Source organism: Pezoporus flaviventris, unplaced genomic scaffold, assembly GCF_033815535.1.
Source record: "Pezoporus flaviventris isolate CSIRO_AGI_PZ_B2104156 unplaced genomic scaffold, CSIRO_AGI_Pfla_v1 ptg000015l, whole genome shotgun sequence".
NCBI classification, from domain to species: Eukaryota; Metazoa; Chordata; class Aves; order Psittaciformes; family Psittacidae; genus Pezoporus; species Pezoporus flaviventris.
The window spans coordinates 44,849,132-44,867,727 of record NW_026892563.1 but is presented as its reverse complement, the minus strand read 5'-3'; the positions used below and the strand labels follow the sequence as shown (position 1 = coordinate 44,867,727).

Sequence of the window (18,596 nt, the reverse complement as noted above, 5' to 3'; positions counted from 1 at the left end):
TCTAATGCCTCACTGCTCTCTAACTGGCTAGTGTGCTTCACACCCTCAGCTAGCTCCTGGTCTGTGAGCACCTGTATCATCCTTCTCCCATGTTTCCTTTGTCAACAAGGGAGCAAGGAGTTCTCTCAGCTCTCTTTTAAACTCAGGCAAGCAGAGGTTTGACCATAGCAAGAAGCACTTGAAGCATGGATGTTTACTGAATCAAGTTTTACATCTCAGCCTTTTTATGAAGGCGTTAGTGGAGGGGATTAATCAAAGTGAAGGTAGGCAGCTACATTCTAAGCTAGTTACTCTGAGTGCTCTTTATAGTAAATGGCATGTGTAGGCTACAATTTATTGTGTCTTAAAGTACGCTTGGGAAAAAAGCCATTTCTTACGTTACTTATAAGGGGAAGAATTCAGGAACAGAAACCTGTGTTACAGACATCTAAAGTTGGAAGAGATTAAGCCTACCCAATTAACAGGCTTGTCCCCATGCGAAAGGCAGCTTAGTGTCAATTTTAAGATGGCAAAACAAATACAGACAGGTGCTTAATTTTCTTGACTCTATGACAGTCAAGTCCCACGATGAAAGTTTTGCTTCTTACAAGCAGAGAGAACTCAAAGCACAGAACATGACTCACACAGGGAAACATTTATCTCGCTCTGGCCAAGTTGTGCTGAAAGCGTAGGAGTTCTGGGAAATTACAGAGGCAACAAGGAAAACCTTGAGGGCCTTATTGCTTCAGCAAGATACTGAACTGTGCCCTAGACTCCCAGGGAGCAACACAGCACAGCTGCTGAACAGCTTAGCAGCAAAACAACTTGTAACGACACTGAAGCAAAAAGCACTTATTAGGAGAGCTTGTCCTGAGACCTCTGTAATCCAGACATCAGCAAGACATCAGAAGATAGCATCTTCTGATGGGGATAGTATCTTCTGAAAGGGATGAAACATTCTTGGCTTTGAAGCAATTGACATATCAACCCTTGTATATACCCTGGCCAAGGTGGGTCTTGGACTTCCCCTTTCCATACCCTTTAACCTGTCTACAATGACACGCTGCTTGGATTGACAGCGTTGCAACACTGACTAATTCAAAAGCAGAGTTTTCTGAGGGACTGCGCACATACGCTGCTGAAAATCAGATTACCACTTGTGCTGGGTGGGAGGGGAGAGACAAAAGACATCGCCTTCCTCTCATCTAATTGCTTTCCATTTTTCCTGTTTATCCCTTTCACCCACAAGCTCCTCTCCTTTTATAATTCATACGTTCTGTAGCTCTGCAGTTCTCCCTGCTTACCTAAATGGTGTACACATAATGGCAAGCTCCTCACGTCCTCCCACAATCAGTGTAGCTATAACTGCATAAATTAACTGTGTTCAGATAGCAGGTTTGAGCATTGCTGAGGCAGTGCTGCTTGCACTGGCATAACTACCTATGGTCCGTTTGAATGGTTCGGGTCTTGAGACTGTTTCTGGTCTTTTGAGACTTTCCCCTTAAAGCCCACACTGTTTCCTGCACAGTACCTTATATTTTCCATTTCTTCCTCCTTTTCTGTCAGTTTCCTTTCAAACTCTGCTTTAAGCTGAGAAAGTTCAAGCTGAAACCGAAGGGTCTTACTTTCTTCATGCTCCAAAGCTCCCTGAAATAGAAAGCACCAAGAGCTTGCACACCAGGAGTTGGGCTCTGGTTGGTTTTGTTTTTCAAATGACAAACTGCTGCACAAAGATGATCCCTTCGCACTTTTCTTCCCGTTCCCAACAGCACTATTTCTTCATTGCCTCTCTCTAGGGAAGGACATGAACAACTTACATGGCAAAACAATGCATTTATTTGCTTTCTAATGTAACTTGGCAGTTGGAAAACTGAGCAGCAAGCTCCTCAGAGGACAAATTGTTAAAGAATCCATGGTTCACAGAAACAAAACCAAAACCCACCTTAGGCCCTGCCTACATGGTTTTGATATCAACAGATGTTCTCTGTTTCACACCCCTGTACGGGCACCCTCGTGGGCCTCTAAGAGATAGGCAAAAGCTACACCAAGATGGTAGCTGGGAGGGTGAAGGGGATCCACACATCCCCCAGAGCACAAAGCTCTCTCCAAATCATGAAGTGTTGAAAGCCTCCCAGTTATACAATCTTATTGGGCAATGTGACTTGAAGGAAAGAAATAACAGACATCAGCTCTATGTGACAGAGTGCAAAAATACTCTGTCTGCTCTTTCCATTTAACATGAAGACAAGTCTATGAAACAGGAGAGGCTTGTTCCTACATCTCTGTTCCTACATTTCAAGAACTAAGCTAATAGCCCCTAGTGAAATAACAGAGCCTCTGACTTCCAGGTCTTACATAACCAGCCTCAGTGGCATTCTGCCTCCTTACTGCTCGCATCAAACTGGGAAGGAAAGCACAGAATTGAACACCATGTATTTTGGAAGTGCTCTCTGAAGGGCAGAATTGCACAGGATTCCCTCAAGAGATGAAGGGAACAGAATGGATCTTCTGAAGACAAAGCTGTACAAAACCCTTGCCAACTCCAGTCGTCATGCAGCAGCTATAGGTCAGTCAAACCCACACTTCATGCCTAGGAGCCACAACGTATTAGTGGGAACAGCACACAGAAGTACTGTGTCACCAGCGGTGACTGCCAGGGACCCCAGTCCACAAGGAAGGGGGAAAACCTGCATTAAACCCTTTCTTTCACAATTCAGATAAGATACATCACCACTTTACTTTTGTTAGTTCCTAATATCACTAGCTTTAGGAAGCCATTCCACACAGCCCAGGAAAGTAAAGTGTGCCACTTCAATCCCTCAGGAACTGATGTGTTCTTTCCTGGAAAAAGATATTGATAGAGTATATAAACACTCTCCACATCTCAGAGCTGTGGAAGAAAGGCAAGCTTTTTCCTCTGCTCTGATCATGAGACCTGTTTATTTGGCTGTGAAATTCCTGCAAAGTATAAAGCATCCTGTAACAGACAAAAGAGGTTGCACAGCATGTAAGGTATTAATGGATCCCTGTCACTGGGTGATGCTTGTTTTAGCAGATATTATTTAGAGTACAATTCCAGATAAATGCAGCCTTCACTAAAAATCTCTTGCTGTGTGCTGTATTGCTTTCAGCCTGCAACACCTACTCCCCTTCTTAGCTTTGCAATGTAGCAGACTGCCAAAAAGCTGACGGGTGGATAACCAGGATTGCCAGTTGACTTGTCCTGTATTGTGGTTTACTTGTTGAAAACTGGGATGAGGCATCCCTCTTGGGTACGTGCAGACTTGTCACTATAGAAATTAATGCAGAGATGCTACATGTCTTTATGAAACTCCTACAGGGAGTCAAAGATTTTCCAAGTGGCCTGTTTTCATTTGGTTTGGGACTGCCACCATTTCTTTTAAGGAGGCTGCAGTACCCAATGCAATATTTATGACCTTATAAAACTTAAAAGTCATCAGGAGGTTTGGTTTCTTCTTCTCTAAAACCAGGAGATGGTGAATTTGCTGTTGGAAACCAGACACTAAAAATATCTGATAAAACAGTATAAGACCATAATTCTCAGCAGTTCCTCCTTCCTGAAAGACTGAAATACCCTGTGCTGAAGTAAGCAAGAACTGGATTTTCAGGAAGTGTGCAGAATATGTCTGAGCTTCCTGAAAGGGGGGGAAAAAAAACCCACAACACAACAACAAAACCCCAAAACCTACAAGGCACCTCCTTTGATAGTCTAAGACTGATGGTCTTAGAGCTGACATCTCCAAAAGTCATCAGTCTCTCTACTGGCTAGCAAGGCTGGAGGAGCTGACTGCAGAGAGGGTACGCTTGCTTATAGTCAAAACACTGGCTATGTTGTTGAGAAGATGAAAAGGGAAGACACCCTTTCCTCTCCCTTTGAGCTTTCTTTCCTTACCTCTGCTTCTTCCAGAGCCAGCTGAACTTCTGACTTTTCTTGTTCAACCTGTTTCTTGATTTTTTCTATCTCATGGAGGCTCTTGTTTCCTTCACTGATCTGATTGGTCAGATCAGAAATCTCCTCTGAAACGAAAAAAGGATGGATTTAGCCATCAGTGTGTCCCGAACATACTGCAAGTCACAGACCTGTGCCTCAAGCTGCTACCTCAAGGGCTTGTCTGTACACAAGCGCTGCCTTACTTTCAGTTACAGCAACTTCTTTTACTTGACCAACTGAAAGTACACACTTTTTGAGGTGGTTATAGTGGTTTAGTTTTAATCTGTGTTCTGTAGGCCAGCTGCACTGCACTCTGCTTTGGGAGCTGTCTAGGCTTCGTCTTTCTTGCTCCTCTCCAGACTGGCACCTCTGCCAGTGAGCTTCATGGACAGGTGAGCAAAGGGAAGCCTGCTCTCCTCTGTCTGTACCCATTACTATGTTTAAAGCCTTCATTGCCAGCATCAGCCAGGGCCTCCAAACATAACAGAAAGCTAGTCTCAAGGATGAGATGAACGCCTTTCCCCACAGCTGCTATGGGAAACCTGCATCCTTCCAGCTGTGCTGCGGTGTGGCTCTCACACTGGACGTGGGACGGGAATGAAGCCTACCTTGGAGGTTTTTGTTTTCCCTTTTCAATGTCTCCAGATGGTCCAGTGTCTCCTCGTAGGCATTCTTCAGCTTGAAGAGCTCAGTGCTGAGGCCACGGGCCTCCTTCTGAGAAGCCTCCAGCTCAGCCTGTGACTCTTCGTACTTCTGCTTCCAGTCATTGATGATCTTGTCAAACCCACGCTGCTTCTTGTCCAGGGAGGCAGCGGCTGAGTTGGCCTTCTCCAGGTCAATCATCATGTCCTCCAGCTCGTTCTGCAGCCTGTGCTTTGTCTTTTCCAGGGACGAGCACTTGGCATTGGCCGCCTCGATTGCTTCTTCAGCTTCTTGCAGGCGAGCAGCAAGCTTCTTCCTGACAGGTGGGAAGAGACAGTGAAATGGCTGAGTGCCACCACTCCTATGGTATCTAATAAAAACTGATCCCAAGCAGTGTCTCAATAAATCAGTTCTGAAAAGGAAAGCTGGGGGGTAAGGAGGAGGGAAGGGGAAATTAGGCCTCTAGAGAGAAGGGATTGTGATAGGCAAAAAAACCCAGTTCAAATGATGAATGCTGCCATGTGGCACATAATTTTGTGCATATGTGTGTAAGTGTTTGAATATTTGAAACTGAAAGATTGAACTCTCAAGCAGCAGCTTGCTACTTGCGAGCTGTAACCACTATAGTCTGGTTGTAAATTCAGATCAGACTTGGTCTAAATGAAAGTGTCCTGTTCCTCCGGTTAAGAGATATGAGGCAGAAGTCCAGTCATGCCTTGGGCTTTTGTTCATAGGGTATTTAGACTGGGAGAACAGGAGACTGGGAGTCCCAGCAAGAAAAGCTTCTGTAAAGAAAGGAGTGCTCATAAAGAAGAGCATGTAGATGCTAAGTGAAGAAAGTGGGAAGTGGGGAAGACGCTGCAGATCAGAGACCCACAGAGGGAGGTGCTGGAGATGCTCAGAGACCTTGTGCAATAACACTTGAGTCTGGTAGCTGGGAGTGGCGCTGCACAGCACAAGCCAACATGACTTTGTACCCTGCCTTTCCAGAGAAGCCATCATCTCCCTGCTGGGAGGGGAAGTCAAGACCAAGGGAGCATAGCACTGGGCCACACGAAGCAAGTGAGCGTGCAAGATAACCAAGTTGGGTAATCTAATCTCGTTAGTTCTTAAACAAACCCCAGTATCCACATCCATCACCCCAGACAAGGGCTTAGCAGAAACACTGACCTGCTCAAGAAATTGAAAGGGAGGACAGCCACAAATGACATCAATAAGCCAGAGGGATTTTTCCAACCAGTTTGTCCTATTTCCTTAACACTATAACAACAGAGAGCACAATCCTGCCAGCCAAGGGCACAATGAAACCCACGTAATCCACTTACTTGGCATCCTCCAGCTCCTCAGTCCTCTGAATGGCATCAGTCTCATACTTTGTTCTCCACTGTGCCACTTCTGCATTTCCCTTGGAGAGAGCCCGCTGCAGCTCTGCCTTGGCTTCTTGCTCCTCCTCATACTGCTCCCGCAGGAGATCACAGTCATGCCTGGCTGCTTGCAGGGCATGAGCTAGGGCATTTTTGGACTGCAGGGATAGAAAGGTCACAGCACTGCAGGGTTACCTACAGCAAAACTCAAACAGCCCTAGAAGCTCAAACAGAGGCTTAAGCCTTTTTGTCTTTTTGCCTCTAGGCTTGACAGTCTGGATCAAGTGAGGTAAGAGGCATTTGGAGTCATCCCTAACTGGTGACATGCTGAGGAAGCTATTAAGACTGAAGATAATTTAACATCTTTGAAGAAGCATACTAGATCTGAGATTTTGGCTATCCTACTGGATAAGATTTATGTAACAATTATAGATGCTGATTATTCTCCCAAGCTCTTCTTTTGTGACTTGCCTCAGTCAGTGGCAGGAGCATTTGTCAGTACAATTACCAGGAAGCATTCTCACTCCTATGTTTCATTTCAGACTTTATCCAGGCTACAAATGAACAATTTTCCCCATTTCAATTCAATGAATCGGACACAGTCAAAGAATTACCTTGGTTTCCTCTTCCAGCTGCCTCTTAAGCTCCTCAATCTGTTGCGTAAATGATGTTTTTCCGCGGGACAGCTGACTTATCAATGACTCCTTCTCTTCAAGTTGTCTTATAAATTCACCTGCCATAGGATATAACCAAGAAAAGGTAAGATAATGAAATGACAAAGGCCCAGACAAAAATCAAAGTCCTGCCTGTCCAATTCTGCTGAGGATAAGAGCTAGCAGTGATTGTGTCTGGCCATTTGTGAAACTTCTTCCGAACCTGTAACCATCAGACACTTCACATTTCCTTAGGGTTATGTTTTTTGGGGTGTGTGTGTGTGTGTTTTGTTGTTGTTGTTATTATTTTGTGCTGCCAATTCATTAATTTTAGTTCAGCTCATGGATCAGCCTAGGCTGATGCTTACTTTCATGTGCAGTTGTAGCTGGTTTTGTCTGTACTTTTCTCCACTACTTTACATGCTTTTCCAGACTTCTTTTCAGAGGGCTGCAAAGCACACTGAGAACCTCCCAATGACCAGCATACAGAGCAGAGAGATACGTTAGGAAAACCTGATTTATCACATGGAGGGCATCACTGCGAGGTGGAAACTGCAGCTTTACAGGCATACATAGTACTAACTAGGACTACATAGTACTAACTAGGACATACACAGGAAATGAAAAACATGTCTTTGTAAATACACAGAGCATGCTGTCTGATGAGGATGCAGTGATTAAATAGTAGAACTATGGCTAAAAAGGTAGCAAGCACTTAGAGGATATGTGGCATTTTTGGTCGGATGTAAGCATCTTCTAGAGTGCAGTGCCCAAGGTCACACTGAGGACGATGGCATCCATAAAGACAGAAGCAGTATGCTGACTCCTTTGTCTTCCTTCTACTACTGCAACGTAGATGTACATGTCCTTGTTCCGCAAACTGGGTACCTAGCCAGTGCATCCCTTTCAGCTCAGGAGATGGTATCACAGTATGCTGGTAAATACAGTTATGGGTTTGCTTTAAAAGGCAGTCCGAGGCAAGGTCTCCCCACCAAGGTGATAAAAATATTGAAGATACGAGTGTCAAAAGACACAAAGCTACTGCTCCATTCAGCAATCCTAACCCAGCCATCTTCAGAGCAGATGCCATTGCACAATACAGCTCACCAATGCAGTGCTGAGGCACACCTGGTAAATCACTGGAAAACAGTCTGGCCTGACTGTGCACATACCATTCTCACTCTGGAGCTTTGTCTTCTGAGTAGTGAGGTCGTTCATGAGGCGAGTCATTTCCTCCAGTTTCGTTTTTGTCTCATTCAGATGATCTTCGTAAGTGCGACAAAGCTTCTCTGCGTTCGCCTGATGGGAACCAGGAGAAAAGACAATGAAAGCTGTAGCCTCCAGGCAGCCATTTGGAAGCTGCAGCATTCCAAATGGATCCATGTTTTGTTTGTTTGTTTTTTTTTCCAGAGGAATGGCAGATAGCAAAACCAAAACCACCACAGCGGTAGGGCAGGGAATAGGATCCCTGTGTCTACAGTCCCAGGCCAGGGGACTCCCCATCAGACCACCTTTCCCCCTTTGTTTTCCCTGAAGTGTGTTCTGAATGGAAGCAGCAGTGTAAAATGAGTCTGCAAGAACTTCAGAAGCAATCACGTGGCTATGAGGTTGGGGCATAGCCTCCTCATAATTGCTAGATGGGAAAATCACCTCCAATGAAAATTGCTCTACTGATTCTGCTTTAATTGCTATTTATCATAAATTGAGTTTGATTACAGCTTTCTAACTCGCAGAATACTGAAATTTCACCACTTGCACTGAAAGAACTCTTTAGAATGCTCTGAAAGCTACCAAGACTGTCTAATCAGGAAACAAAATCCAGAATTCAGCCATAGGAAGTAAAAATACACATGGTAGTCACGCGAGCCTTGCTTTGCACTCCTTGCTAACATGTCGAAACTGTGAACCAAAGGAAGGATTGATATAATCTATATTGTACACCTGCGGTTCATAGTCACTGTTACTGCATCTTGGGTCAAGATGACCTCTAACAATAAGGAATTCATGAGTAAAACCAGGTCCTGGTCCTGTTTCAAAGTAGAACACATAGGATTGGTAGCACCAAGGATGAGTTCTTTGACAGCTTGGCAACGTGACCATTTGATTAATCAGCTTGGCAAAAGAACCAACTTCTGCCAAGTTGAAGGTGCCCTGAAGTAAACTGCCTTCTTTATAGTACTAAAAATCCCACCCACAGGTCAGGAAGACCCCGACCCAGATTAAAATCCCTCCTCTGAGCATTTACAGTGATTAGAAGCCCTATCAGGTACCCTGGGAAAGCTTCAGACCAACCTCAGCTACACATGACCTTTAGGGGTTTGGGGAGTCTCAGGACCCTTACTTTTCCCTTGACCATCTGCTCCATGTTAGACGACAGATCATCCACTTCCATCTTCAGCTCGCTTTTCTCCTTTTCCAGCTTCTGTTTGACCCGCTGCAGGTTGTCCAGTTGCTCCCCCATCTCAGCCACACTGTCTGCGTGCTTCTTCCTCAGGGTGGCAGCCGTGGCTTCGTAGTGCAGCGTGGCCTCCTCGAGGTCCCGCCGCAGCTTCAGGAACTCTGCCTCACGCTTCTTGTTCATCTCCAGCTGGGCAGCCGTGGCTCCACCAGCCTCCTCAAGGCGCTCACTTAGCTCCTCCAGCTCTCGGGCCAGATCCGATCTCTGCTTTTCCACCTTGGCTCGAGCAGCTCTTTCTGCCTCCAGCTCCTCTTCTAGTTCTTCTATGCGAGCCTACAAAAGAGACACAAACACCTTTGCTGGCCTTCGTGATGATTCCCATAAGACCGTGAAGAACCTTACAAATTAGAATCATAGAATAGTTAGGGTTGGAAAGAACCTTAAGATCATCCAGTTCCAACCCCCCTGCCATAGGCAGGGACACCTCACACTAAACCGTATCACCCAAGGCCTCGTCCAACCTGGCCTTGAACACTGCCAGGGATGGAGCATTCACAACCTCCCTGGGCAACCCATTCCAGTGCCTCAGCACCCTAACAGGAAAGAATTTCCTCCTTATATCCAATCTAAACTTCCCCTGAAGTTAAACCCTCTGCCAGCCCATGCTTTACAACACAGGAGTACAGCAGGCAAAGGACTTGGCCATTTGTGCCTGGAAATCAGATCTTAAACTAGACTAAGGATGATGAGTCACATCTTTCTCACAGTAGATTGCTCTACAGGATGTAGTTCAGGACATACAGGTCAAGCGCATTGACTTTACACTCAGGTATTTGACATTTAGCTGAAGTACAGGAGAGAAGCTGATTGATAGTAGGAGTAGCAGCAACAAATTGTCACTAAAAGGGACTCGTTGTTCCCATTTTAAGGGTTCTGTGACCAAAATAACTTCTCTTTAGGAGCATTGAGACAGGATTTCAGATACAGCAATATGTAGAATTGCTTGAATAATGAATATTCATTGACAGCAGTCTTTTTTTTTTATGACATTTATTTTGACCATATGACATACTTTATGACCAATTTATGCAAATGTTCTTTATTGACAAACAAGCAGAGCTTTGGGTCAAGACATTAGGTTTGGACTGTGCTGACTTTCTTTGGCCTTGTCATTTCAGTTGAGAATTTCCTGTGCATTTGAGTTCTTCCCCTAAATTTCAAAGCCATGCTTATCACTGCTGCATCTACCCTCAGGTCCATGAGGGTACAATATTGTTTGGAACAACATTGTTTGCTTAAAGCACAACACCAGGGCCTTCCAGCCTTTGCTTAAAACCTCTAGCATTCTGTGGTCATATGTCTACTACTGGGACAGAACCACTATAGAGCAAGCATCCTGAGGGGAAAAGGAGTGGTCTGGGAAGCTGTGGAGTTGCAGCACTTTGAGTCTCCAAGCTGAGCTGCAGCTAGCTATGAAAATATCTCTGCAAAGCCCTTCAGTGAAGCACAAACAGAAACATCCTAAGATATATGAGAAAGAAGCAAGCTAACCTGAAGTTCCTTGATCTTCTTCTGCAGCTGCATCACAATAGCTTGTTCGTCTTCTATCTTGGAATTCAGCTGGCTCATTTCAAATTCTTTCCTGCCATGGAAAGGAAAATTCCACAGTGACAGTTCTCCCTGTAGTTTCAACTTAGGCTTCTGCAATTTTTAAGGAGTTGCTCAATAAAACTTTTAACTCATCTGAAAACTAAAGCAAACCTCATGTATTTCCTGCCGATTTGCAGGAAAGCACATCTTCCTCTGAGCAGAGATTTCCAAGGCAAGACTCTGCATGCATTTGGGCAATATATTTCTGATTCTTTGTGTCATAAATATAACCATCAGGTCTTACTGACATAGCTAGTGAGTGTGAACACCTACTTAGAGACTGAAAAATATAAGTAACCTTTTTCTTTCCAGTGGTGGAAAGCTTCATGAATTGGAATGTTTCAGGCATACTGCGCACAAGTAAGAGTGACTTTTCCCTTCCTCCTTGGCTCCACACTCGTTGTGGAATTTCCTTTTACCACCATCAGAGCAGGGTGACACTGAAGGCTCTGAAACTGCTTTCATTGCTTTATTTTGTATAACAGAAACAGTCTCTTACTTTTTTAGCTTTTCTTCCATCTGCAGCTTATCGTTCTCCAAGTCCATGACACTCTCTTGGGTCAGCTTCAAATCCCCTTCCAGTTTGCGTTTGGCCCTTTCTAGATCCATCCTCACTTTCTTCTCTTGTTCAAGTGAGCCCTCAAGCTTTAGGAACAAAGTAACTTATGAAGGATATTGAACACAGATGGTTTACAACAGTCAGATGTATGCTGAGCTGGGTTTTGTGCTGAGCTCTAGCAAGTTGCAAAGCAGAAGTACTTGAGTACAAGCATTCCAATTAGTATTTTTTGTTTTCTAGCAGCCAGTGGGCATGTGGGCTATGGAAATAATATAACATAAGGGTTATCCATGCTTTACATTTGAGCAAGCATTACAATTCTCTTACTAGCAAAGTTCCGTTTGACTTCACGCTAGTTACACTGCTAATGCAAACGGAGTGGATTTCCCCTTGTTACTGCACTCCCTTCAGAGGCTGAACTACACAGATAATGTCTTATAGCATTCCTGTAATTATACCTTTTACAGACAGTACATGGACTGCATTTCTAAATCGATTATTTCTCAAAGGACAGGAATACAGGACAAAGTTCTGCAGCATTCCAGACTCAGGAAAATTGTTAAGTGCTGGACAAACAAGCTTGGGAAAACATGAAGGTAGAGCCAACCTACATCATCCACTTGCTGTTCCAGTTTCACTTTAGCTTTGCTTAGCGTGTTGACCTTGTCCTCCTCTGCTTGTAGGTCATCCAGAACCTGCTGATGAGCTTCCTGCAAGGACTTTTTCTCCTTAGTGAGTTTGCTGATATTCTCATCAAGAGTCGCCATTTCTTCTGTCAGATTTTTGACCTGTGAGAAAGGAAGGTGTATTGGTAGGCCTTTGAAGCAAGGGGTTATTATAACCTGGCTCAAATGACTGTCTGTACTGAACTTGGATGCAGGAAGACAATGGGAAGAAAGGGATCTCTCCCTCCTTGCCCCCCTGTGGATTTTTGAGTGAAATTGCCATCAGGGAGCCGATGTGTGCCAGTTCTTGTGGATTTAGTACATTCTTTCAAATATACTAAATTCTTTTCAGTGTCACCCTCATTGTGTTGGAGTCCAGCCTCTGATTCTCTCTGGGAGAAGTGGGAGATGAGCTTTACATTTACAGGCTCTGAGAAGAAGAACTGGAAGAACTCATTGTTACAGCAGAAAATTATATGCACAAACTAGACATAATTCCTTAGCTGAAATGCAGCAAAACTCACTCCAGAAAAAGGGAAACTTAGGGCTCAGAATTAATGCCTTTTCCCTTATAAGGTCTAATAACTGTGCATATACTGATCCTTCAGTGTGGCCTGTGTAACAGTCGGTGTAAAACCATCAGAAGACTGGTAGCTCTCGTTATAAAGGTAATCCATACCCAACCTCTTTTGAATCTATACCCAACATCTTTTGAATACAAGGTGAAGTCCTAAAGGTACCTTGTTTTCAGTAGCGTGCTTCTCTTTCTCTACTTTTGCAAGTGTTATTTCCAGATCATCAATATCCTTCTTGAGCTCAGAGCACTCATCTTCCAATTTTCTCTTCTTAGAAGTCAGCTCAGAATTCATCTCTTCCTCATCCTCAACCCGCTCCGTCAGTTCCTTGACTTTGGCCTCCAGCTGAATCTTGGATTTAATCAGCAAGTCACATCGTTCCTCAGCATCTGCCAGAGTGTCTTGCTCCTGGTGTGGCACAAGGAAGAGGACAGCAGTGACTGCTTGGCCTTTTTAATGCCCCATTTGTCCCCTTATCCTGTAAGCGGTCAGAGAGTCTGATCCAAAGAGTCTGATCCCATGCTACAGAGAAGCATAAGGAAAATTTTGTACTCCTGATTTCAGGAGACAAAGCTGACAAGTAATTAGTGGAGCAGGATGAGACAACGGTAAACATGGCTAGTGACATATAAGACTCTTCCATATCTAACTGCCATGGACATTATCTTGAACAGAACCTCTTAAGATCTGCATTGCTAACCCACCTGGTTATATGCTAGAACATTTCAAATGAGCAACAGCTTATTTTAATTGGATTGCACTAACACTTTGGTCTGTAAGCCTTTGAGTTTCAAAGAACACCATAAACGTATGAATGCACGTGTCTACTCACAGCTTGGAGCTGGAGAAGCAAATCATTTTTTTCCTGTACTAGAGAGACTTGCTTTTCTTCAAGTTCCTTTCTCCTGGCTTCTGACTTTTCCAGGGCTTCCTTCAGCTTCAAGAACTCTTCCTTCATATTGGCCATCTCCTTTTCAGTTTCTGCGGTCTTCAGAAGAGGCTTGATCTTAAAGAAAAGCTTCATCCAGGGCCAGTTCTTCACAGCCATAAAAGCGCGGATGTTCCACTGAATTACAAGAAGGGCATCCCTGGTTCAAGGAAACAAACACAATTCCCTAAAGCTTAGCATGATTTGATAAAGTGAGATTCATCTTTTTTCATTTTCAGTCAGTATTACGGCTTTGTTCTCAATAATATTAGAAACTTGTACCGAGTTCCAAGCTATACAAGAAACTTCCTCCATCTCTCTTGATTTTCACCGGAATTGCAGGCAATTATCATACAGTTGCTATCACTTTTATCACACATCCACTTTAGACCTTTAATTTAGGGTTAGCTATAGCCTTAGGGACTGTAATAATGGCTTTATTCAACACATAATTAAATGGTAATGACTATCATCCACTAAGATTTAAGGAGGTGCCTTCATACCTGCGCTCCACTATCTTCTGATACTCAATCCGCATCAGTCTGCCACGAGCTCTTGCCTGGATCATTGTCAAGATTTTCGCCAGTCTCTCATCCCTCATTTCTTCCAGGTGGCCCAAGAGACCAGCCTTGAAGAACACCTGGTACATACACAGATGTCATTTCACCATAGCTAGAGACTGAGTTCTTGAGTTACACAGATCTTACTGAAATCCTTCAGAAGAATGGTATTTTTATTGACACAATATAAAGTCAAAGAGTAGAGAGGGCCAAATACTACTTACACCAGGGACTGCAATGTACAGGTCCAAAGATACTTTAAAACCAGGTCTCATCTCCCCAGCTTTGAATAGGCCAAAGTGTTTTATTGCTACAATTTTATTGCCACAGTACTTTTCAACAGTGGCAAGGTTCAGAGCAGGTCAGCCGAACCACAACTCCCAACTCCAGAGATCCCTGCTAATAGGATTGTGTCATAATTGCACATGGCCTCATTTCAAAATCTGCAGCTCATTTTGTGGTCCATCTCTGTTTGATTGTACCTAGATTATATTATATATATTACATCAGCTATTGTCTTATGCAGGGTGAGGCACGGAGCATCAGCTGTTGCTGCATCCACTTTCAGTGTTGCTGTAATATAAGCTTCATGGAAGCTTGAGCCAAAGAAATGAATTTCCACTATCACAGCTTAAAAGTAGTATCACTTTGCTGCTGTATTGCTGGTTTCTTGTATTATTAACTCTTCATTAATCGTCACCACCAGAAACTGTATAATGTCTATTCTGCAAATTGGATACTAGGTCTCCCACTTTTCTCTTTACATAAGCAATGATGGTCTTTGCTGGTTACCTTGGTGTGTCCAAAACGATACTGGTTATGGTCGACATCTAAAGATGCCAGCAGTTTTTCAGCAGCTTTTCTGCTATCCACAAATGTATCCTCTGGGATTGCGCCTGGATTCAGAATGCGGTATCTGTTTAGAACAGATGAGCAATGAGTAAAAACTGGCCTAGATTATGCTTTGCCCACCTCCAATCTTAGCCCAAATTAAAAAAAAAAAAAACCAAAAAACAACAAACCCACCTAAAAAACAGTAATTTAAAATTAACATAAAATCAGGATGATTTCCTACTTTGCATCTACACAGACACAAGCAAGAGCAGAATTCTGCCTTCCATGTTCAGGCAAGCTGAATAGAAAATAACCTTGAATGGAATAAAATACCTCAAGATAAAAATGCAAAGACGTGCTTTGCTTATTTTGACTGATGGGTTAGGACAGGAGACAACACAGCTCTGCGTTACCTTTGTTTGAAGTCAGCATAAAGCACCCTATTTGGGAAACCCTTACGGCAAATACGGATGCCTTCCAGGACACCATTACAGCGGAGCTGATGCAAGACAAGGAAAGCATCCATTTCACCTACAGGGAAAAAACAAGGCTAAATTACTGGAGCTTCTCCACAGGGCTTGATCTCCATTTCACTGAAGGAACTGGAAAATGTGAGGTGTCACTTCCTGAAAAAGCAACACCACTGCATAAGGTGAACAACACAGACAGTATGTAAATACAATCTGGTGACTTTGTACTAAGTAGTGGAATGACATAGTTAGAATATACAAAGTTTTAAGACTGTTTTGTTTTCCATACCTGGAGTTTTTGATTCATTGGGGATAATGCATCGTACAAAGTGAGGGGATGTAGATTTTAGGTTAGTCATCAGCTTATTTAAATTTTCCTAGAACAGACATATGAAAACCACAATTAGCTTCGGTGGTTTAGTGGGATTCCAAACACTTATTTCCTTGGTTTATTGGTTGTTAAGTTTGTTAGTCATATTTCTAAATATCTTCCAACAAAATTAGAAGCTTACCAAAATTATTACACATAAATCTGTTCAATTAAACCAAAGTATGAATTGACTTAATTATAGGAATCCACATCAGCTTTAGCAGAGCCTTAAGAAGACGTGTTCTGCTTATAACCCCAGAAATGTCAGAAACCAGATGAACAGCAAGCAAGATGCAGTATCATCCTGCAGAGCATTTCTGTAAAGCCAACTGCATTTTTGCCTGTTCACTTCCCCACTCAGTAAGGATGACAAATGATTCAACCTGAGCTTAGCAGCTAGCAGTTCCTCATGTGCTGGAAAGTAACAGCTCTTCTATTTGGGGAGTATTAAATGACTGCCTGAGTGATGCTTAGTTATCTTTACACTTCTTCAAGTGGTAAGATACAGGTCTCAATTTCCTGTGATTTCCCTTCAGAAGGAGTACCTCCAAACAAGATAGAATGGCATGACTAGTGGGAGGTAACTACTTCCTTCCCTACCTGAGATTTACCTACATTACAGCTTCTTCAGTGTTACCTGTAAGAAATGGTGCTAATGGTAAACTACAGGCCCCATTTTTCTGCACACATGGTCCTAGCAACAGCTTCCCCTAGGAGCATGTGCCAGTCCCAGCAGAAGGGAACTGCTTAGGAAAAAAGAGGCTTTGTGCCACTCCATTCAACAACTTTTATTTCCCATGACTGCTCTAACCCTAAGATCCAATTACAATCAGTAACCAGATAGGTACTGGGAAATTACTTGTCATCAGTTCCTATTCCAAAGACATACATGAAGATATAAGCCACAGAATAAATGATAAAGTTTGTTCACAACATTTTGTGATGGTTTCTCTAATAGAATAAACCCCACTTAATCTCGTGAATGCTCAAAGAAGATAAAAATGGAGCAACCCCTAATACATGGAGCTTTAATAACCGTATTCACTTAGCCAAGGCAAACAACCCAGGCCCTGAATCAAATTCTGATGTAGGATGTAAATTTTTTGGTCCATTACAATCCTTAACACTCCAATGTATTGTCTTAACAAAAACCACCAGGTGGGGAGAGACAAACAAACCTTGTGCAATGAGGACACTGTTTGGAAGGAAGCACCTTTCTTGCGTTTCTTTTCTCCTCCCTGGTCAGCTACGAGGGAAAGAAAAAGGGATTAAAAAAGTCACAGTCTCCATCTCAGTAAGGGGGGGCAGGCAGGGCATGGGAGACAAACTGTTCTAATAGTGCAATTCCCTTTGGATGCAAGGCACAGCTAATGACTTGGTGGCTCTGATTGCTCAAGTACTATACGAAACATTCTGAACATCAAATGTGATATAGCCCAAGTCTGCAGCTCTCTGTCCATGCTTGGGATTTTTGTCAGACCCCTGCAAGCTTTCTGGCTTGCATTTGCATCTCAGATCTACAAAGCATCACTTGTCATGCAGGAAGTCCATAAATATGAATAAGGCAGAAAAACAACTTTTAACAAAGTGAAGGTATTCAGAGTTCGTGAAACAGCCTGTAGGGTGAGGTGATGGAGAAAAGGCTGAAGAACAGCAATGCTCATGGAAAATCTAGACTGTACATTGTACTGTATAGACACCGATCCTCACGTGTCTGCTATACAGACACTGAACTTGCACAAGTAACATTTGTCTAGAATAGAGGAAAATGAATATTTGTAATATTAAATATAGTAACCTTACCTCCCTTGAATTTTGCTTACAGCTGCAGAGTCAAAATCACTCTGATCCTCTAAAAGAACGCTAGCTCCTGACATGACATTTACCAAGTTTCACGGGAGCCAAACGTGACCCAGAAATGTACAGCGATTGCTGTGGCTTTCTAAACACCGGACTATTAGATCATTCCCAGGAGGTCTGGCATTCTGTCACTTGTCAACAGTAGTCAACAGAAAAGGAGTGAAGAGTGCAACGTGCTTGATGCAATTATCCACAGCCTTTCTCCCATTTGAAAGTGACACTGCTGAGACTGGAAGAGGCTAATCTGCACAGGCTGTTCTTTTCTCCTGATGCTGAAGAAAAGCAAGGTAGTATTCTGACAGACAGGAATATCCCCAGGCAAGTAGGCAGCTAGTAAGTTGCAAGACTTTGCTAGTGGCAGGGGTTTTGTTATTTGCATTCAGCTCCATCTCTTATTCACATTACAAGGTCTGCAGCCTGCTTCCTTCCTCAGAAAGTGTCTTATGATTCATGACAACAACATCTATAGAAATGAGATTACTAATAAATAGGCTGTAAGTGATTGCAACTTCAGGACATTAAGAGCTACATCTTTGTAATGAATGGCAGTCCTATTCACTTAGGATCAATTTTCTGGATGCTAGCTACTTGACTTCTCACAAATAAAAGAGTTTTGTGTAATGCATACAGCTTAAATACATTCTTAGACATAAATTAATCTTGTCAAACAAACAACAGGGGGCAAAAGAGAAGATTGTATTAGCAAAATCTGCTTTGGCCAGCATGGAGTGGTGTTCGGGTACTTCCAAGTGCGTACTTGCCACTAATCCAACAAAATCCAACAAAATATTCCAAAGTTTTTTTTTGTTTGTTTTTTATTTTATCTTCAATTCAGGGCGGAGAGCAAGGAGCACCACAAGTGTGGGAAACCAGAGCTCGTCTACTTCATAGGCATTTCTGTACAAAACATCTTGTGCAACACTTGCCTGCGTATCTGAACACTTGCATGCTCCAGCTCCCCCACTGGAGCATTCACAACACACAGAGATCCTTGCCAATACTGCTCTGAGCTACTACGCATTCAAACTAGCTGAGTTAATGGCCTCCTTGGTCTAACTGGCAAACTCCTACAGATGCTGTGAGAATCTGAATAATTAGTCACTGCCTCATTGAGCACCGAGTCAATTGCAGTGGAGA

At 43.2% G+C, this 18,596-nt stretch overlaps 1 protein-coding gene across 1 annotated transcript in view; it reads right to left on the bottom strand.

Annotated features, from left to right (window-relative positions):
* Positions 1–1,419: 1,419 nt before the first annotated feature.
* Positions 1,420–18,596, bottom strand: part of MYH15 (myosin heavy chain 15) — a 38,874-nt gene continuing 21,697 nt past the window's right edge. Inside the window, 17 exon segments of the mRNA XM_061454501.1 lie at positions 1,420–1,626; positions 3,893–4,017; positions 4,540–4,889; positions 5,899–6,095; positions 6,552–6,670; positions 7,763–7,889; positions 8,932–9,321; positions 10,540–10,630; positions 11,138–11,283; positions 11,809–11,985; positions 12,603–12,845; positions 13,270–13,525; positions 13,869–14,005; positions 14,718–14,841; positions 15,173–15,290; positions 15,519–15,606; positions 16,778–16,845. Coding sequence (XP_061310485.1) covers positions 1,420–1,626; positions 3,893–4,017; positions 4,540–4,889; positions 5,899–6,095; positions 6,552–6,670; positions 7,763–7,889; positions 8,932–9,321; positions 10,540–10,630; positions 11,138–11,283; positions 11,809–11,985; positions 12,603–12,845; positions 13,270–13,525; positions 13,869–14,005; positions 14,718–14,841; positions 15,173–15,290; positions 15,519–15,606; positions 16,778–16,845 — 2,963 coding nt within the window.